Source organism: Ornithorhynchus anatinus, chromosome 11 (genome assembly GCF_004115215.2).
Source record: "Ornithorhynchus anatinus isolate Pmale09 chromosome 11, mOrnAna1.pri.v4, whole genome shotgun sequence".
Taxonomy (NCBI): domain Eukaryota; kingdom Metazoa; phylum Chordata; class Mammalia; order Monotremata; family Ornithorhynchidae; genus Ornithorhynchus; species Ornithorhynchus anatinus.
In genome coordinates this window covers 33,708,349-33,730,447 of record NC_041738.1, presented here as the reverse complement: position 1 = coordinate 33,730,447, position 22,099 = coordinate 33,708,349, and the positions used below count along the sequence as shown (strand labels likewise).

General features: G+C 46.5%; 1 protein-coding gene across 6 annotated transcripts in view; it reads right to left on the bottom strand.

Annotated features, from left to right (window-relative positions):
- Positions 1–4,048: 4,048 nt before the first annotated feature.
- Positions 4,049–22,099, bottom strand: part of SLC12A3 (solute carrier family 12 member 3) — a 44,713-nt gene continuing 26,662 nt past the window's right edge. For 2 of the 6 annotated variants that reach the window (XM_029075766.2, XM_029075767.2), the window contains exons 19-26: positions 21,562–21,644; positions 21,345–21,476; positions 18,287–18,388; positions 15,043–15,154; positions 12,040–12,126; positions 10,381–10,516; positions 9,010–9,077; positions 4,049–4,296 (exon numbers count right to left, since the gene is read on the bottom strand). In XM_029075766.2, the coding sequence (XP_028931599.1) occupies positions 4,155–4,296; positions 9,010–9,077; positions 10,381–10,516; positions 12,040–12,126; positions 15,043–15,154; positions 18,287–18,388; positions 21,345–21,476; positions 21,562–21,644 (862 nt within the window). In that variant the 3' untranslated portion in view covers positions 4,049–4,154. The remainder of the gene's footprint in view (positions 4,297–9,009; positions 9,078–10,380; positions 10,517–12,039; positions 12,127–15,042; positions 15,155–18,286; positions 18,389–21,344; positions 21,477–21,561; positions 21,645–22,099) is intronic. The other 4 variants (XM_029075768.1, XM_029075769.1, XM_029075771.2 and 1 more) reach the window with 2 other exon arrangements.

Here is a 22,099-nt window from a genome sequence, read left to right as displayed (position 1 = left end):
TCCTACTTAGATTGGGAGCCCCTTGTGGGCCGGAGATTGTGTCCAATCAGATTATTTTGTATCGACCCCAGTGCTTGGCACTTAGTAAGCACTACACAAATAGCACGATTAGTATTATTGCTATTCTCGCAAATGCGAAACTTAAGACTTTACCTTGGAAGCATGCAAAGCAGAGGCAGAAGACAAAGAAGAGAGGCGAGCCTATTTTGGTTGATTAGTTGCCCTTAGTAAAAAAGGGAACAAGACCGCAAGAAGAATTAGCAACCCCTATACACTGTTAAATGAAATCGGCTCCAGACTCTTGTGTGGGAGAACTGAATGAGCAGAGAGTAGCATATAATGTAGGCACATTCAGAGGCGTTGGTGAACCTGTGGCTAAGGCCGACACTGATTCCCTGGGACTGCGCCATACCCACGTAATGGGTACGGACAGGTCCCGTTTCAGATATGTTGGAGACAGGGAGGGTCGACCAGATGACCTCTCAAGTTCATTTGCCACATTATTCCTTCCGTTCAGTACGTGGCAAAGAGACCTCTGTTTTCTATGCCAAGCCACTAGGGATAACAGCCTCCCAAAAAACTAACCAAATTTTTCAGGCGGGACCACCATCGTTCTCTCTGGTTCTCTCTGATGCTACTCTGCGGGGGCCTCGAAGCTGGTTAAAATGGAGTCCCACTGAACTAGAGAGAAGATTGAAGGAATGGGGTGAAGAGATGGTGTGTCAAGAGGCCAGAAGCCCCAGTCTCCTCTGGCCTGAGTGGAAGGGCAAGGTGATTGATTCTAATGCCTCTGGTCAGTGTGGACTACGGAAGCAGTGTGGCCTACTGGAAGGAGCCTGGGACTCAGAGGACCTGGGTTCTAATTCCAGCTCCCTCACTTGTCTGCTGTGTATCCTTGGGCAAGTCCCTTGACATCTCCGTGCTTCAGTTGCCTCAGCCGTAAAATGGGGATTAAGACGGTGAGCTCTATATAAAAACAGGGACTGCATCCAAACCCATTGTCTTATATCTATCCTAGCGCTTAGTACAGTGCTTAAAAAATACCATTAAAAAAAAGAACGGCAAAGCTGCACTCTGCACATTCTATGGGAACTGAACTCTTCCCTGAGGATGACTTGATGTTAAGACATGCAGGTAGCACACCGTTACTTATTATGGGACAATCTCTGATTTAGTAATGACTCAAAATGGAAGGCTCCTCACACCTGACCAGTGAATTCTTGGTCTTGCCACTAATATGGGTCTACAGATTTCCATATTGTTGCTAAACTCCATTATCATACTTTTTCTAGATTGTGTATTATTGTATGCACATCCTCCTTATTCTAACTAGCCTGCAGGGCAGGGATGGAGACTCATTGTTTTTTCCTGTTCTTTATCCTAACCTCAGTGCCAAGCGCAGCCCCGAGGATAATGCCCTGTGGGTAGTGCCCATAACTTATACCCCATGGATGAGAAGCAGTGTGGCCTAGTGGATCAAGCATAGGCCTGGGAATCAGAGAAGCAGTGCGGCTCAGTGGAAAGAGCACGGGCTTTGGAGTCAGAGGTCATGAGTTCGAATCCCGGCTCGGCCACTTGCCAGCTGTGTGACTGTGGGCAAGTCACTTCACTTCTCGGTGCCTCAGTTACCTCATCTGTAAAATGGGGATGAAGACTGTGAGCCCCACGTGGGACAACCTGATTCCCCTGTGTCTACCCCAGCGCTTAGAACAGTGCTCGGCACATAGTAAGCGCTTAACAAATACCGACATTATTATTATTATTATTATTAAGGACCTGGGTTCTAATTCCAGCTCCACCACTTGTCTGTTGTGTGACTCTGGGCAAGTCACTTCATTTTTCTCTGCTTTAGTTACCTTATCTATAAAATGGGGATTAAGATGGTGAGTCCCATGTGGGATATAGACCCTATCCAACCTAATTAGCTTGTACCCACCCAGCACTTGAAACCTAGCACATAGTAAGTGCTTAGCAGATACCCTATGCAAAATAAACAAGTAATGCCCTGTGGGTGCTCAAGTAATGAAAACTAAATTTAAAGTCCTTCACTGAGCCAAACCTAAAGCTCATCTTTCCTGGCCATCCTGACACTCTCACTTTTCCTTGATTTCATCTCCACCCTTGTCTTCTGACTTCCACAGTCTTCTAATCAGTTGCACTTTACAGTTCTTAAATTAGGTTCTTTTTGTTTGTTTCCCTTTTCCCATTCCCTCAATCTCTTGGCTACACATTCAGACTCTTGGCCAATCTTCCCCGATGCCTCTAAAATCCGTCCTTTTCTCTCTGGTCCCTAGGCTAATTCTTTGATCCTTTTTTTCATTTTCTCTGCTGGAACCTCCTTCATGGGTCCTCGCTTCTGACCTCTCTGTTCTCTCGCCGAAACCAAAGTTTTCAACCGTATGTACCGAACCTCCTCCCACAACCGTCCTGAAGCTTCCCACTGGCTCCCTATGTCTTACCACATTCCCTGCAAGTAGCTTTTCATATCCTCCAAGGCACTCCACCCCTCCCTTCCAAACCAAACCACTTCTTTAGCTTTCCTTATACTCACACACTGGTTTAGAACAAATAAACAGTTGCGCTTGGCAAAAACCCTTTCCCAAAATGCAAATGAGGCTCCCCACCAAGCCAGAGAGACCCTGCAGGGATTGATAAGAGGCGAGAAGAAGTTGGTGTCTAGAAGGGAATAAAAAGGTGCTTGGAGAACTGTGAGGCATGACTAGCGTCTTGGTTAAAACAGAGCTTCATCATGTAGTGGGGTAATAATAATAATAAAAATTGTGAGATTTATTAAGCGCTTACTGTGTGCCAGGCACAGTACTAAGTACTGGGGTGGATACAAGCAAATCAGGTTGGACGCAGTCCCTGTCCCACATGGGGCTCACAGTCTCAAATCCCATTTTACAGATGAGATAACCGAGGCCCAGAGAAGTCAAGTGACTTGCTCAAGGTCACACAGCAGGCGAGTGGTGGAGCTGGGATTCGAAACCACTACCTTCTAACTCCCAGGCTGGGGCTCTAGCCACTATGGGTACAGTGCCCCACCTCTTCCATCATTAGGGAAGATCTGCCGGCCCTGAGGGGGAAGCCTGAAGGAAATCTGCTGAACTTCATAAACACATACCCGGGGGGCTCTCTGCATTGAGGTCAGAGAATAAATCTGAAATAATCATGATTTAAGAATGATTATTTTTTTCAAAAGCTAGGTTGAGCCTTAAGACTTTTTTTTTTAGAATAGTATTTGTTAGACTAGACCAGAGTAGACTGTAAGCTTGTTGTGGGCAGGAATGTGTCTGTTTGTTGTTAAATGGTACTCTCCCAAGCGCTTAGTAGAGTGTTTTACACACAGTAAGCACTCAATAAATATGATTGAATGAGTTAAGCGCCTACTCTGTGCCAAGCACTGCACTAAGTACTGAGGTAGATAAAAGCTAATTGGACACCGTCCAAGTTGCCCATGGGGCTCATTAATCCCCATTTTATTATTAGTAGTAATAATAAAAATTGTATTTGTTAAGCGCTTACTCTGCCAGGCACGGTACTAAGCAGTGGAGTGGATACAAGCAAATGGTGTTGGACACAGTCCCTGTCCCACAAGAGGCTCATAGTCTCAACCCCCATTTTACAGATGGGGTAGCTGAGGCCCCGAGAAGGAAAGTAATTTGTTCAAGGTCACACAGCAGACAAGTGGCAGAGACGGATTAGAACCATGATCTTCTGAGCTCCAGACCTGTGCTCTATTCACTACGCCGTGAATTTTACAGAAGAGGTAACTAAAGTACGGAAAAGTTAAGTGAGTTGCCCAAGGTTACACAGCAGACCTTGGCGGAGCTGGGGTTAGACCCCTGATCCTTCTGACTCTCAGATCCGTGCTCCATCCATTAGGCCATGCCGCTTCTCTTTTTTTTTCTGATCTGTTTCCCAGGCCCAGTCCCCTTCATTTCAGTCAACTCCATCCTCTCCTTCCGGAGGTTCCCTAGCCCATTCGCTAAAATGAGACCCAGAAGACTTCTGCACCTGGACGATGGAGTCAGAGAACAGTATTTGGAAACCGGCTTGCTTGTGGCTTCTCTTGAACATCAACACAAACAATGGAACACGAGGAAGGGATGTTTTGTTAAGCCTCCATCTGGAGACTGGGATAAGGTGCGGTTTTACTGGCAATAAAAAGTCAGGACATTTTCTTGGTTTCCTCTGGTCAGGATAACAGGCGGTCTCAGATCTTGGGACAAGGTCTCCAGCCAGGCCATGTACAGGGAACTTGGGCATTTCCCCTTCCTTCCCACAGGCAAGGTTCTGAAAGGCAGAAAAAGGCAATAGGAAAGGCAGTGGTTGAAAGCAGCTATTCTCTGCAGAGTCGCCCTCGTACGGAGCGCTCGTTCCTTCTGAAAATTGTTAGGAACGTTCTCGCCCTCCTCCCCGTTCGGCGTCGCAGCATATATTAATTAACTGAATCACCGGGACTCCGTGAGGAGCTCGTGACTTTTCTTTTGTAGGGTGTTCATTTTGCACAGCAGGGCTGGTAGAAGGAAGAGGGAGTCTCCCATCAACTGCCCAGCTCTGTACTCGGATATTTATTTCACTGAACTCAGGAGAGGTATTCCTAGATCAAACTCTTGCAGAAATAACCCTTTCCCCAGTGTCATCTTTGAAGATTGGGAATAAATGCTTTCTCTTTTGTTTGGCCAGATGCAGAGAAGTAAATCATCTGCCACACATGCAGGAGGGCCCTTGAGTGTTAGCTAGTGAGATGCTCCATTTGTGCTTTGGAGGTCTTGAACAATATCATCTACTCCCAAAAACTAACTTCCCCCAATTCATGAAGTTTCCCTTGAAGTGCCTAAATTAAAGAACTAGTCACTTCTTACTAATTAATCTGCAGCCTCAGCAGAAAAGGAGGAGGTAAATATAGCCCCGAGGGCATTTCATAGTTTCAGTCAGTCACAAAGGTACCTAAAACATATACTAAAAAAACCCCATATATATATATGTACACACACATATATATGTAAAAATATATATATTATACATATACACATTCATTCACACACACACATATATATGGTACCAAAAGCACTACATATTTTATATATACATATATCTTTTTATGTATTTATCAATATACTTCATGTATTTATTTATTAATCTATTTTATAAATTTATGTATAAGCCTATATATTAAAACCTATATATTTATAAATAAAATGATTATAAAATGGTTTTGGTACCTTTTTAACTGAGACTGGGTATGCATATATATACCCAAATATATATACGCACCTACACACAATCAATCTTACTTATTGAGCACTTACTATGTGCCGAGCACCGTACTAAGCATTCGAGAGAGTGCAATATAACTTAGTGGATTAAGCACGGGGCTGGTAGTCAGAAGGACTTGGGTTCTAATGCCGGCCCTGCCATTTTTCTGCTGTGTGACCTCGGGCAAGTCACTTCACTTCTTTGGGCCTTAGTTACTTTATCTGTAAAATGAGGAATAAGAATGTGAGCCCCATGTGGGACAGCGACTGTGTCTAACCTGATTAGCTTGCATCTATCTCAGTGCTAGGAACGGTGCTTGGTACATAGTAAATGTTTACCATTATCATTATTATTAACAGAGTTGATAGGCACTTTCCCTGCCTACAAGGAGTGTACAGGCTAAGGAGGAGCTTATAGTCCAGATGTACAAATTCAAGACTAGGGGTGTGGTCTAGAGTAATTCCCCTCAGCAGCTACTCAACCCCTCCACCAGACTGTAAACTCTTTGACCATAGGGAGTTTGTCTTATGACTACTGTATTGTACTCTAAAGTGCTCTGCACACAGAAAGTGCTCAATAAATACCACTGCTGATGCAGCCGGTTAGGCCGCATCAAGGCCCGCCCATCTGGGAGCTTATAGCTGTAGTCAGGACGGTCCTGGATTGGGTTTTTTTATGTTATTTAATAATTACGGTATTTAAGTGTTTACTATGTGCCAGGCACTGTACTAAGCGCTGGGGTGGATACAAGCAAATCGTGTTGGACACAGTCCCTTGTTCCCCCATTTTATAGATGAGGGAACCGAAGCACAGAGAAGTGAAGTGACTTGCCCAAGGTCTCATAGCAGACAAGTGGCAATTAAACCCGCTTTATCCTGGCTCACTGTCCCTTCAATATCATACATCATCTATGCTCTTTGATCTGCGACATTTAGATGTTTGCTATTTGCCCCACCCCCCTAGCCCCACCGCACTTATGTACATATCTTTAAATTATATTATAAATTACTTATTCTTATTAATGTCTACCCACCCCACCTCTAGACTGTAAGCTCATTATGGTCAGGGAACATGTCTGCTAAAACTGTTGTACTGTACTCTCCCAAATGCTTCCTACAGTGCTCTATATATAGCACACGCTCAATAAATACCACTGACTGAGTCACTGATTGACTGGATGACCTCCAGCTCAAGAATCCCGTGTCCCAGAACACATTTACTGGCTATGGTGTTTTCTGCATGTGTTCAATGTGCCCGAACACCTTCCACGTGACCTGGATAATTAGGTTTGTTTAGAACAACAGCTGCACCTGCGCAAGTTGTGGGGGTTTGCAGCTGAGTCCTATTTTGGACAACCGGATCTCTGTCCATTTGGATCATTTTAATTTTCCCAACACCCCTTTTAGGTCAGCCTGTGTGAATGGCCCCATTTAACAGACGAAATCACTGAGGATCCGAGGGCAAATTAAGGCCCCCGGACCGAAAGCGAGTAGGGGGGAAGCTCAAGGCTAAAGAAAGCAGATATGCATTCAGTACTTTTAAGGACACTTGTGTTACTATTTTGAATATGTATACACCCAAATTCACCTCCTCACAGCATAAGGGACAAGTCCCTTGCATAACCATAGCTTTCTTCCCAAGTCTGTTTTCACTGTGCTGAAACCTTAAACCCAGAAAAAGCTCTGAAATCTTATTAAAAAGCTCTTTCTGACAAAGCCCTCTTCCTTTGCTTTATGCCAAAGACATACAGGTGAACAGGTACAGATACAGGTGAACTCACCTCCTTCCTACCACTGAAGATTAAGCCCAGCATTGCCGACCATCTGTAAATTCACCCAGTTGCCCTCCGCCCCCGCCCCCCCGCCAATTCAGTTGCCCTACATGAATTCAGGCAGTCTGTCAAAATGAGCTAAAAGTAGTCAACTGTATCTACTGAGACCTTACTGTGTGCACAGCACAGTACTAAGAGCTTGGAAGAGGACAATATAATCAATCGTATTTATTGAGTGCTTACTATGTACTAAACACTTGGGAGAGCACGCTACAACAGAATTAACAGACGTGTTCCCTACCCACTATGTAACAGAGTTGGTAGACACGTTCCCTGCTCACAACAAACTACAGTCCAGAAAGTCCTTAAAAATATTTTGAGAACCATAAATACTGTGAAAGGGTGGAGGGTGGACTTCAATTTGCTATTGATCCTGCTCTTTCTGTGGCAGCTGCAAGTAAGCACAGCTGTCTCAATTTACAGAGCATTCGTAATCCAGATTAAAGCTCTGAGAATGACTAGAGCCGGTGAAATAGGCTAGGCTGCAAGAAGAAAAGGCTACGGAAGCTTCCAGGCCCTTGGTAACCATTATCTTTCCAAATTAATTCATTCGATAGTATTTATTGAGCGCTTTCTCTGTGCAGAGCACTGTACTAAGCACTTGGACCGTACAATTCGTCAACAGAGAGAGACAATCCCTGCCCATTAATGGGTTTACAGTCTAATCCAAGCAGGACCTCATCCTGTGACCCCCCCACCCTCCTAAACTGATGGTTAAGTGCTTAATACAGTGTTTTGCACGCAATAAGTTCTCAATAAATACGATTGAATGAATGGACATGCCCAATGTAATGAGAAAAAGCTGGGAGGTTAAGTGTTACAGCAGGTTTGGGGACCGGTTTTGAGGCATCACCCAATTATTCTGCATTAGCCCAAGAGGCGTGGAACTGGTGGAGACGGATGTGAGGTGTTGGGTGTCAGGCGATAAAGTTCAGCTGTGCAGTTTCTGGCATAAGTGAATGCTTAACCAATACCATTTAAAAAGCAGATAACAATAATAATGGTGGTATTTGTTAAGCACTTAGTGTGTGCCAGGCACTGTACTAAGACCCGGGGTGGACACAAGCAAATTGGGTTGGACACGGTCCCTATTCCACATGGGGCTAACAGTCTTAATCCTCATTTTACAGATGAGGTAATTGAGGCACAGAAAAGTGAAGTGATTTGCCCAAGGTCACACAGCAGGCAAGCAGCATGGCCTCGTGGATAGAGCACGGGCCTAGGAATCAGAAGGACCTGGTTTCTATTCCCGATTCTGCCACTTGTGTGTTATGTGACCTTAGACAAGTCATTTCACTTCTCAGCGACTCAGTTACCTCATCTGTAAAATGGGGATTAAGACTGTGAGCCCCATGTGGGACAGGGACTGTGTCTAACCTGATTAACTTGTATCTGCCCATCTGCCCCCAGCACTTCGTATACTGCCTGACGGAGAAGAAGCACTTAAATACCAAAAAAGCCCACAGTGGCAGAGGGGGGGATTAGAACCCAGGTCCTTCTGACTCCCAGGCCCGTGCTTTACCCACTAAAACGAAGCAGGTCACTTGTTAAGGCTTGAATCACCGTAGTAGATTGAATTTTGAGTGATTTTGGAGTCAGTCTGTTTTTTCCTATAGAATCACAGCTCTGTGAATCTTCTGCTGAAACCTTTAGCAATCAGGACAAGGATAAGGAAGCACCGGAGGGTGAGGTTCACAGGATGTGGTCCTGCTGTGTTATATTGGAATGATGGTCACTACGAAGGGCCCGGTAAGCTTCCGCAGCATTCTCCTCTTGCAGCCTAGCCTCTTCCGCCTGGTTTAGTCCTTCTCAGACCTTTAAAAGGCCTCTCGTGTCATTTACCCCAATAAACCTCTGACCTAGTGACCCCTGGGCTTAGAAAAACCAGTCTCCCCGCTCAGCTGGGCCCAACTTACATGACAATGAGCGCCGCATCACGAGAGTAATCCAGCAAAATCTCATTCAGCCTCACCTGTCGAAGGGACTGCAAGGAAAAGACAGAGGTCACCTCAGCACACAGTCGACCCATCGATCAGTGGTATTTACTGAGCGCTCCCTGGGTGCACAGCACTGGATCGACCACTCGGGAAAGTACAATATGAGGCTGCTCGAGGCTACAGCGAGCACCTCAGAGAATGGGGCTCTCGCCTTTCACCTCATAAAACAAACACCGGAAGCGTCATACTAGAGGATGGTCCCTCTGGCCTCTGGCCCCGCTCAAGTACCCTCTTAAGTGCACTGAATAAGTACCTTCTAGACTGTAAGCTCACTGTGGGCAGGGAATTTCCATTTATTGTTATATTGAACTCTCTCGATTGCTTAGTACAGTGCTCTGTGCACAGTAAGCACTCAATAAATACGGCTGAATGAATGAAGTACCAACAGCTCTGCTCCCTAATACGAAGCCTCAGACCTTTTCCTCTCTCTAGGGCCTCTTTCAAAGTTCCCGAAAGGACTTTTGACCTGTGATTTCATCCACTTGTGGAAAGCAGCGGGACAGGAGAAAACTCGGAGAAGCAAAGTTGCCTACTGGATAGAGCACGGGCCTGGGAGTTAGAGGGATCTGGGTTCTAATTCCTGTTCTGCCACAGCTCTGCTGTGTGACCTTGGGCAAGTCACTTCACTTTCCTCTGCCTCAGTCACCTCAGCTGTAAAATGGGGAATAAGGCTGTGAGCCCTACGTGGGATGTGGACTGTGTCCAAACTGCAGCATGGCTTAGTGGAAAAAGCCTGGGCTTGGGAGTCAGAGGTCATGGGTTCTAATCCCGGCTCCGCCACTTGTCAGCTGTGTGACTTTGGGCAAGTCACTTGACTTCTCTGTGCCTCAGTGACCTCATCTGTAAAATGGCAATTAAGACTGAGCCCCACACAGGACAGCCTGATTACCTTGTAAACCTCCGGCACTTAGAACAGTGCTTAGCACATAGTAAGCGCTCAACAAATGCCATTATTATTATTAGCTTTTATCTATTCCAGCGCTTAGTACAGTGCCTGGCACATAGTAAGTGCTTACTAAATAGGATAAAAAACCCCCAAAAGTTAGGGAGAGTGTCTGTAGGCTAGCTGTGATGCCAGGAGTCCCCAGTTTCCAGCTCACTGCTGCTTCAAGCGGATAATCCCGCCTGCCTCTTTATGATGACGACGAGGATGCCAGCAGCCTTATGTGGAGGACCACTGTGCCCAAGACTGGAGGCCGTATCTGTTGCGAGGGCATCCGACGGTTTTACCGGAAGAGTCCCCGAGTTTCAGAGCCATTGCATCCCTTTCAGAGCCACACGGTAGCCCACCTTGATTTTGTGCTTGGTAATCTCCTCGTCGGAAATCTTCCACGGGCAGTCGTGCCGCATCTCGTTGACGGTGGCCTCGTCCTTGAAGCCGTCGTTCAGTCTGAAGGGGGCGATTAGATCCTCAAACCTTTTGGTGCTGAGGGAGGAGAGAAGGGTGGTGAGGAGGAGGGCGAGGAATGTCTAGATGGTGGGGGAAGTTGGGGGTAGGGAGAGGGGGAGATCTTCGGGGAGCTAAAGTTGCCTGAGGACGTCTGGTGCCAAGAAAAAGACCCAGGAGGCTCAGGGAAAACCCACAGTCACGAGCCTTCTGGGGTCCGTCGATCGCTCAGTTGATATCTGAGCGCTTCCTGTATCTTCATTCATTCATTCAATCGTATTTATTGAGCTCTTACTGTATGCAAAGCACTGTACTAAGCACTTGGTGGAGTGTAATAATAATAATAATTATGGTATTTGTTAGGCGCTTACTATGTGCCAAGCGCCGTTCTAAGCGCTGGGGTAGTTACAAGGTAATCAGGTTGTCCCACGTGGGGCTCGCAGTCTTAATCCCCATTTTACAGATGAGGTAACTGAGGCACAGAGAATTTAAGTGGCTCGCCCAAGGTCACACCGCAGACAAGTGGCAGAGCCGTGATTAGAACCCACATCCTCTGATTCCCAAACCCATGCTCTTTCCATTAAGGCACGCTGTAATATAACAACAGACACATTCCTGCCCACAGTGAGCTCACAGTCTAGAGGAGGAGACAGACATTGATATAAATAAGTAAATTACAGATCTATACATCTACCCCAGCGCTTAGAACAGTGCTCTGCACATAGTAAGCGCTTAACAAATACCAACTATTATTATTATTACATCTGTGCTGGGGGGTTGGGAGGGAGGATGAACGAAGGAGCAAGTAAGAGTGGAGCAGAAGGGAGTGGGCGAAGAGGAGAGCTAAGAGAACAAGTCTCGTCTTCCTTAGCTACAACCAGTCGTACTTATTGAGCGCTACAATCAATCAATCGTATTTATGGGGCGCTTACTATGTGCCGAGCACTGTACTAAGCGCTTGAGAGAGTTCAATCTAAAAGAGTTGGTAGACACGTTCCCTGACCACAATGAGCCACATGAGTCTACGGAACTGACCGCTCAGCAAGGAGCTCATAGCTACGCAGCCGACGCCTCAGCACAGAGCCCCTAGCTACACGACGGACCGCTCAGCGCGGAGCTCAGAGACTGGCCAAGATCCAGGGTTAAAAGCTTCCTCTCAATACAAGAGCGGCTCCTTCGAGGTCAGATAAAAATGAGTATCAGGCCGGAGGCCTTTCCCGGTGGGTAACGGACGGGCCCACAGCGGTCAGTCGGGGAGGGGGTCTTCCACTAGCACTGACATTCGTCGGAAAACGAACGGTCGCACTCAGCGATAGCGCGAAAGGTCTCCAGGCGGCCCGCGTGAAAAACCAAAAGAAAAACAGCTGCAGATGCCAGCTCTCTCTTCCGCATTTTTGAGGAGCCAAAGCCCTTGGGACACCTGATGAGTCATTTCCGGAAAGGAATCTCCCTTTAATCTTAATGCAGCTACTGGGAGAGGAGGAATCACAGCTGCAGGGTGGGTGGGAAAAGAGCAAAAGTCAAAAGTCCACCTCCAAAGCGAGACAATAAACAGAATTTACTGTTCGGGGCGGGGCATCTGGTTGATGTCTGGCAGAACGTGGACTTCGTGGAATCCTAATCGGAACTTGCTCAACAGAGAGATGATCCTGAAAATCAGAGCAGGATGAGACGTTATTTTTAAGCACCTTAAATCCTTCCCCCACATTGATAGATGTAATTCTCGGCCATTTGTCAGCTGTGTGACTTTGGGCAAGTCACTGAACTTCTCGGTGCCTCAGTTCCCTCATCTGTAAAATGGGGATTAAGACTGTGAGCCCCACGTGGGACAACCTGATTCCCTTGTGTCTACCCCAGCGCTTAGAACAGTGCTCGGCACATAGTAAGCACTTAACAAATACCAACACTAATTCAACAAACGTTTTTCAATCAGGGGGCCTGCGTGCTAATCCCAGCTCCGCCACTTGTCTGCTGTGTGACCTTGGCAAGTCACTTAACTTCTCTGTGCCTCAGTTACCTCATCTGTAAAATGGGGATTAAAAGTGTGAGCCCTACGTGGGACAACCTGATTACCCTGTATCTACTCCAGTGCTTAGAACAGTGCTTGGCACATAGTAAGCACTTAACAAATACCATATTATCATTATTAATATTAATCCAGGATCTGTCATCGGCCCGCTCTGTGACGTTGGGCAAGTCACTTAACTGCCCCGTGCCTCAGGTTCCACATCTGGGGATTCAATACCTGTTCTCCCTCCCACTTAGATTGTTAGCCCCAGGTGGGACAGGGACTGAGTTCAACCTGATAAACAGAGGAGCAGTGTGGTTTAATGGATAAAGCATGGGCCCGGGAGTCCCAGAAGGATCTGGGTTCTAATCCAGGATCCGCCACATGTCTGCTGTGTGACCTTGGGCACATCACTTCACTTCTTTGGGCCTCAGTTACCTCATCTGTAAAACGGGGGTTAAGAGCGTAAGCCCCATGTGGGACAGGGACTGTGTGCAACCTGAATGACTTGTAACTACCCCAGGGCTTAGAACAGTGCTTGGCACAGAGTTAGCAGCGCTTGACAAGCACCATAATTATTATTATCATTATGCTTCTTTCCCAGTGGTTAGAACAGCGTTGGACACACAATAAGTACTTAACCAATACCATAATCATTATTGTAATTATTAATTGTGGCAAATTAAACCTCATCCTCCATAACTGCTGTCTTCGTCGGCTATTCTCCAGCTCTCTCGCTTCTTTCCTCTCAAGCTACCGTTTCTGACTGTACCTCCCTCTCATCTCTCTTGCCTCTATCTCCTTTCTCACACTGTTCTCCCAGGCTGGACACGCTTCCCCCATGCTCCCCGCCCCCAAATCCTTCCGACCAAGGTTCCCCCCTATTCAAGGCCTTTCTGAAACCCCACCTCCTCCAACAACCCTTTCCTGTGCAATCCTCAATACTATGAGCCGTAATACTAAAAATAATCATCGTGGTATTCGTTAAGCACTGATCATATTCACTGCCCTAACCACTGGGGTAGAAACAAGATAACCAGGTCGGACCCGACCCTTGTCCCACATGGAGTCTCACAGTCTAAGTAGAAAGGAGAATAGGTATTTAATCCTCTAGACTGTAAGTTTGTTGTGGGCAGGAAATGTGTCTGTTTATCATTATACTACACTTTCCCAAGCACTTGGTACATGCTCTGCACACAACAAGCATTGAATAAATACTTATGAATGAATGAATGAATCCCCATTTTACAGATGAAGAAACTGAGGCCTAGAGAAGGTAAAATGACTTACCCAAGATCACACAGCGGCAAGTGACAGAGCTGGGATTCTGACTCCCAGGCCTATGATCTTTCCACTAGGCCAAGCAGGTCCTTGAACAAACCCACCAGCCATCTCTAGCACTGATGTGTATGTAAATAGCTATGTTCATTCAATTGCACAATCAACGATTTATTTTGATTACTCTAGTTGTAAATGTTTGTAAATCCGAATCCTCTGTCTTGAGGATTCTTGAGGGCAGGGGGATGTTACAGGGAATATGTTAATCGTTTGGTCTGTTTTTTTCCAAGTGCTCATGCAGTGCATTGTACCTAGTGGGCATGTGATAAATACTTTTAGAAGAGAAGCAGCGTGGCTCAGTGGAAAGAGCCCGGGCTTGGGAGTCAGAGGTCGTGGGTTCTAATCCCAGCTCCGCCACTTGTCAGCTGGGTGACTTTGGGCAAGTTGTTTCACTTCTCTGTGTCTCCGTTACCCTTCTCCATAAAACGGGGATTAAGATTGAGCCCACGTGGGACAACCTGATTACCTTGTATCTACGCCAGCGCTTAGAACAGTGGTCGGCACATAGTAAGCGCTTAACAAATACCATCATTATCATTATTACTACAACTTCTACTATTGCTGCTACTAGTGTTTCACATTCTTATCTCCTTTTAGAGGGCAAAAAAAGGCCAGATCTCAGCTTTCCAAAGTAGCCACTCCAAAAGGTGTGGCCCTGGTCACTCAATCAGTGGTATTTCTTGAGCATTTACTAAGCAGTTGAGGGAGCACAGTTCAACAGAGTTGGTAGACACATTTCCTGCCCACATGTCGCTTACAGTCTCCAACGGCTAGAACTCTAGGAGTAAGGATAATCGGGCACTTCTGACCTAAAAGTCACTCTTCCTGTAGAATTACATTTTTTCTCCTCTTTTTTTCCTGGCTTTTCTCAGGGAGGAAGAAGGTTCTGCGGCCCTGAATATCAGTTTTTCTTTCCCTGATGGCTTTTGGTATTTTTAAATCAAGTTTCATTCGCATTCTCAGTTCCTTCTCCAGTGCATTTACCCTAAACACATGGTGTTTTCACACGGAGTTACGAGGGGACGGGAAACAAAATAAAGAGTGGTTTCGGAATCAAGAGAGGAACGTGTTAGTCACACAGCTTGACGGGGCCCTGGTTCTCTCCCCTGGGATATCCAAAGCGGGCCTGCAGGGCAGGTCACCTCTGGACTGGGCCTTTCTGACCCCTGGCAGCCGGGGCAGCAGGACAGTGCTTAGACCCCGCTGAGCCCATACTTACGCCTTTCTCTCCTCATCCATCCTGTTGATCTGCCCTCCGACAAACACTCGGATCTTGCACTTGCTCCACCTCTTCTTGCGACCGAGGAGGTATGGAATCAGGAGGGTGAGGCCTTGTCAGGGTTCAATAACAAAACAAATCAAAAAATCGGTAAATGGGGACCGGCTGCCTGTTCTCCCTCTACTAAGACTGTGAGCCCCTTGGGTGGGACAGGGAATGTGCCTATCTTGTATCTATCCCAGAGCTTAGTACAGAGCGTTTTTGGAAAAAAGAGGATATTTGTTAAGTACTTACTATGCGTCAAGCACAGTTCTAAGCACTGGGTAGATACAAATCAATCAGGTCAGGCACAGACCATGTCCCACATGGGGTTCATCCTCTATATAGGAAAGAAAACAGGTATTGAACCCCTATTTTGCAGTTGAGGAAATTGAGGCACAGAGAAGTTTAGTGACTAGTTCAAGGTCATAGAGCAGGCAAGTGGCAGAGCCGAGATTAGAACCCAGGTCCTTTGGCTTCCAGGCCTGGCTATATCCACTAAGCTATGTTGTGTCCTATGTAGTGCTTGGTAAATAGTAAGGGCTTAATAAACGCCTTGCTTTGAATGGCACTGGTTAAGGGTTTACTATGTAAAGCACAGCGGTAGATACAAGCTGATCACATTTAGACCCTGTACGAGTCCAAACATTTTAGCTTGTATGTACCCTAGCGCTTAGAACGGTGCCTGGCACATAGTGAGAGCTTAACAAATATCATAAAAATATAAAATATTTTGTATTTATGTAAAATATAAAAATATAAAATAGAGCCTATAATTATACATACACAGATAAGACAGGGTGTGTGTGCATGGGTAAATATTCACAGTCTTCCCCCTTGAGGAGGACAAGGACGAGGCCCTGATTCTCTGGCCAACCACCCAGTGCAGGCCCTGTTATCGCCTGAAGAGACAAAGTCAGAGAGGTGGTCTCCGCGGGCTCCTGGGGAAAGTGTGGCCTGGAGTTAAGAGAAGTAAAATCGAAAAGGAAGGATTCAATCCCTTTCCATGGGCACAGCAGCCCAGTGAAGTGACTAGAGCACAGGCCTGGGAGTCAGAAGGTCATGAGTTCTAATCCTAGCTCCACCACTTGTCTGCTGTGGGTCCTTGGGCAAGTCACTTCACTTCTCTGGGCCTCAATTCCTTCATCTGCAAAATGGGGATGAAGACTGAGCCACACATGGGACAGGGACTGTGTCCAACCTGATTACCTTGTATCTACCCCAACTCTTGGCTCATAGGAAGCGCTTAATAAATACCATTATTATCATTCTTACTACTATTATTAATTATTCGGGAAGCTCCCAACCATTTCTTTGAAATGCTGCTCAGATCCTTCCATCGGGATTCAACCCCGGATTTGAAGCCAGGTGGAGGGAAAATCACCGACTCTGCTCCAGCACCCTCAAGAGCTAGGTCCATGACATCTGCCCCGGGCAAAGACAAAAGCAGCTTGATGTCAGTGGCGTTTATTTGGTGCTCAGAGACTGTTCGGCCAGCAGAGAACCTTCCTCGGGACAAGGGGAGCCTGGCCGGGATATTGAAACTAACAATGGGCAGGGGCATGGCCTCGTGGAAAACGCATAGACCTGGGAGTCAGACTGTCCGGGTTCTAATCCCAGCACTGCCAATGGTCTGTTATGTGACTTGGGGCAAGTCACTTCACTTCTCTGGGCCTCAGTTTCCTTATCGGTAAAGCGGGGATTCAATCCTACTCCCTCCTACTTACATGGTGAGCTCCATCTGGCACAGGGACTGTGTCTGACCTGATTATCTTGTATCTACCCTAGTGCTCAGTACAGTGCATGGAAGATGGGAAGCTTTTAACAAATACCATAATCATTAAAGGGCAGGCTGGGGATGTAACCCGTGTGTGTGTGTGTCTGTTCAATCAATCGATCAAATAATGGTACTTATAGAGCGCTTACTGTGTGCCGAGCACTGTACTAAACATTTGGGAAAGTACAATACAACAGAGTTGACAGACACATTCCCTGACCATAAGGGGGCTCAAAGCCTAGAGGGGGAGACAGACATTAAGTAAATTACAGAAATGCAAAATAAGTGTTGTGGGGTAAATATCAAGTGCTAAAACTTTACTGATCCAAGTGCATAGGCGGCACAGAAGGGAATGGGAGTCGGGGAAGAGAGGGCTTAGTCAGGGAAGGCCTCTTGGAGGAGTTCTAATTTTAATAAGGCTTTGAAGCTTGGGAGAGGGGGGTGTCTGGCATATATGGAAGGCGAGGGAATCCAGGTAAACCTTTCTGAACCTTGTCTGTGACAAATGCCTGCCAAATTGAGGCCGAAGAACTTGATCCCTAATGCCGTCGCAAACTACAGCCCTAACTCTTGGCTCATCTGCTTTCTCCACGACTGTCTGTCTGTCTGTTTCCCCCGATTAGACTGTAAACCTGTCAAAGGGCAGGGACTGTCTCTATCTGTTACTGATTTGTACATTCCAAGCGCTTAGTACAGTGCTCTGCACATAGTAAGCACTCAATAAATACTATTGAATGAATGAATGACCGATTTTACTGTCCTACTTCTGATTTTTGACATCTTTGGGGTTTTTTCTATGACATGTTTGACGACTCTCCCTAAGACAGTGTTGACACTCTGTAGACACCCTTTGGAGAGGTGAGCCTTGAGTCTCACGCTTTCTGGAACAAGGGAGGTGGTCCGAATGGCAGAGGTTGAAAGCTCTGGGGAAGAACCAGGCTTTTCTGTTTATTAATGACACAAGAATATGCAGACAGATTTCTCCAAAGGATATCTAACACCTCATGACCACATCCTATCAGAAATGGGAATGGGCATGAATTATTATCCCCATTTTACAGATGAGGTCACTTGAAGTTCCAAGTTGGCAACTGTCTTGCCCAAGGTTACGTAAAAAGTCAGTATTTAGAGCCAGGAATCCTGAATTCCCCATTCGATACTCTTTTCTGGGAAACTCCTTTCCTCCCACATGAATTTTGGCATGCTGATAGTGACTTCATGGGCGGGCAACCTGTCTACCGACTCTCTCAAGCACTTTGCATAATACTGTGCACTCAGCAAGCGTTCAATAGCCGACTGATTGATTGACCAAATGGAGCACACTGGTAAAGTATTGGCAAAAGTGACAAAGGAAAGGGGATGAAATCAAATCAGGGGGGACAGTTCCCTCTGAGTCTTAAAATCCCCCAGGTACAAATCAGAGATTACCTCCGTCATCAAAGAGCCAGTAGATATCAATAGTCTTCTTGCCTTGTTCAGACTGGAAGATGGTGCTTGCCTGCTGTTCAGCATCCATGGCACCTGAGTCCACTAGAGAAATCGGATGTAAGCAGGAGCTGACTGCTTAGTTGGCATCTACCAACTCTATTGCATTGTACCTCCCAATCAATAAACTATATTTATGGAATGTTAACTGGGTGCAGAGCACTCTACTAAGCACATGGGAGAGTATTCATTCAATCGTATTTACTGAGCGCTTACTGTGTGCAGAGCACTGTACTAAGCGCTTGGAAAATAGAGACAATCCCTGCCCACAACGGGCTCACAGTCTCAAAGGGGAGACAGACATCAAAACAAGCAGCCAGGCATCAATAGCATCAATGTAAATAAATAGAATGATAGCTATATACACATCATTAATAAAATAACTATAAACATGTACATATATACACACAAGTGCTGTGGGGCGGGGAGGGGGGTAGAGCAGAGGGAGCGAGTGGGGGCGATGGGGAGGGGAGGGGGAGCAGAGGAAAAGGGGGGCTCAGTCTGGGAAGGCCTCCTGGAGGAGGTGAGTTTTCAGAAGGGAGAGTACAATATAACATATAACAATATAACAGAGCTGGTAGACGTTCCCTGCCCACAGCGAACTCCCAAGTGTTTAGTACAGTGCTCTGCACGCAATTACTCTCCCCCACTTCAAAGCTTTATTGAAGACATCTCCTCCAAGAGGCCTTCCCTAACTAAGCCCTCTTTTCCTCTTCTCCTCTTCCTAAGCCCTTCTGTATCTCCCTGACCCTTCCCTTTATTAATCCCCCTCCCATCTCCACAGCGCTTATATACACATCTGTAACTTATTTGTTTATTTATATTATTTAATTTATATTATTATATTTATATCATTTATATTGTAGAGAAGCAGCGTGGGTAGAGAAGCAGCGTGGCTCAGTGGAAAGAGCACGGGCTTTGGAGTCAGAGGTCATGGGTTCAAATCCCGGCTCGGCCACTTGTCAGCTGTGTGACTTTGGGCAAGTCACTTAACTTCTCGGTGCCTCAGTTCCCTCATCTGTAAAATGGGGATTAAGACTGTGAGCCCCACGTGGGACAACCTGATTCCCCTGTGTCTTCCGCAGCGCTTAGAACAGTGCTCGGCACATAGTCAGCGCTTAACAAATACCAACACTATTATTATTATATTAATGTCCGTCTCCCTCCTCTAGACTGCAAACTCCTTGTGAACAGGGAATGTGTCTGCTTTTTGTTGTACTGTACTCTCCCAAGCGCTTAGTACAGTGCTCTGCACACAGTAAGTGCTCAAAAAATATGATTGAATGAATCGATTGGTTGCTTGATTGAGTTGACCTCCAGATTTAAAATCAACTGCTCCACTTGGCAGTCCTGGCTTCATTCTTTGGTGACAAGGGGCACAACCTTCTCACTGGCTCTCTAATCCTCTCCCTTAGCCATTCTGTAATGAAAAAGATTCATTATTTCCCAGGACGTGTGGTGGATTCATGAGATTGCCAGGTGGTTGGGGAGAGGCTGAATCTGGGGATCAAACAAGCATCCTCCCTCCTCCTCTCTCATCCGTCATTATTATTAAATGCCGTCGAGTCGTTTCCGATCCGTAACGACTCCAGGGATATACTCTCTCCAGAACGCCCTGTCCTCTGCCATAATCAGCAACCTTTTCTAATGGTTTTTCCGTTATCACTGTTGTGGTCTCTATCCTTCTAGCTGCCGGCCTGCCTCTTCCACGTTTTCTCTGGACTCTTCCTAGCATTAGTGTCTTCTCCAGAGAATCAGTCCTCCTGATGATGTGTCCAAAATATGCTAATCTAAGTCGAGTCATTTGGTCTTCCAAAGACCTCTTTGGTTTAATTGTTGGCTAGTATTTATTGAGGGCTTATTCCTTGTAGGGCACTGTAATGAGCTCTTAGGACAGTACAATAAATAGACACTAGCCCTGACTTCAAGGACTTTTTAGGCTGAGAGTTCCTCTGCCATTCCCATCTACATCTCTCCTTTCCTCTCCAAGCAAACTGCTTCCACATGAATCCAAGCATTTAGCCTATCCCGCCTTGATCACTGCATCAGCCTTTTCACGGACCTCCCTTCCTCCCGTCTCTCCCCACTCCAGTCCACACTTCACTCTGCTGCCCAGATCATTTTTCTTCAAAACCACTTCAGTCCGTGTTTACCCACTCCTTAAGACCTTCCAGTGGCTGCCCATCTACCTCTGCATCAAACAGAAACTCCTTATCCTTGGCTTTAAAGCACTAGATCACCTTGCCCCCTCCTGCCTTTCTTCGCTGCTTTCCTCCTTCAGCCCAGCCCACAGACTTTGGTCTTCTAAAGTCAACCTGCTCACTGTAACTCCATCTCAACTATCTCGGCACTGACCTCTCTCCCACATCCTGCCTCTAGCCCGGAACGCTCTCCTTCTCGTCATATCCGTCGGACGATCATTTTCCCCACCATCAAAGCCTTACTGAAACCATATCACTTCTGAGAGACCTTTCCTGACTAAGCCCTCATTTCCTTTTCTCCCACTCCCTTCTGCATCACCCTTGCACTTGAATTCACCCCTCCCTCAGCCCCACAGCACACATCCGTAATTTATTTACGTTAATGTCTGTTTCCTCCCCTAGACTGTAAACTCACTGTGGGCGGGGGACGGGTCTGCCAACTCTATGCCGTACTCTCCCGAGCACTTAGTACAGTGCTCTGCACACGGTAAGCGCTCAATGAATATGATCCATCGATTCATCGATTCCCTAGTGAAAGGTTTCTTTCTATGCTAAAAGCCAGGGTCTCCCACATATCTTCAGCAGAAGCTTAGGAGGGGGCAGTGTCAGGATTTTGAGAGATCTGGGTGGACGAGAACAGACAATGCTTTATCCAGGGGAAATGACTGAAAAGCAAGTGACCGGGGGTAGAAAAGAGGTCAATCTCCAACACCAATGGAATAACAAAAAGGAGGCGGATCTGGCCTCCTGTTACTGCTCCCGGTCACTCAACAAACTGCCCTGCCAGGGCAAGAACCCACTGTGTCTCCCCACCAAAGGGAGGTCTCGGTGAAGCTGGACCTCAGCGGGAAACTGACTTGTGTTACTGACGGCCGGCAGGACCCCGTTCGTTCTGGCCTCTTTCCCGTGCTCTGGATCGAACACAGGGTTAACTATAAGAGAAGAGAGAGAAATCGAGAGAGGACGCAAGGGCACTGAGCGCTGGAGAAGGGGCGTTGCTGAAGGACTGGCACTTACTATGGGCCTGCATCACCTTGGACACGTTGAGCCCGTCTCTCATCCTCATTACGCAGACCCCGTACTTGAAATCGAAAGCATCACTGGAAAGGGGAAAAACACAAGTGGGCTGCTGCCTCAGCAGCCAGTGACCCTGCTCCACCCCCCAGGCCAGGAAAACCCCAAAGAAGTCAAACCAAGGCTGTTTCTAAAATACACTCCTAGCAGGCGTGGCCAGGTGTGTGCGCGTGCGTGCGTTTTTATGCATTCATTCACTCAGTAGTATTTATTGAGCGCTTATTATGTGCAGAGCACTGTACTAAGCGCTTGGAATGTACAAATGGGTAACAGAGACGGTCCCTGCCCTCTGACGGGCTTACAGCCTAATCGGGGGAGCATGTGCTCTGTTTGACACCTAGATCGTATAGTTGCACGGGCAAGTTTAGACAAGACTACTTTTCCCAAGTATCTGCTGGAAGGAGGATTTCAGCCAAACCATTGGTCATTACAGAGCCATATTTTAGATTGCAAATTCCTAAAAGGCAGGACTCTGTGTGTG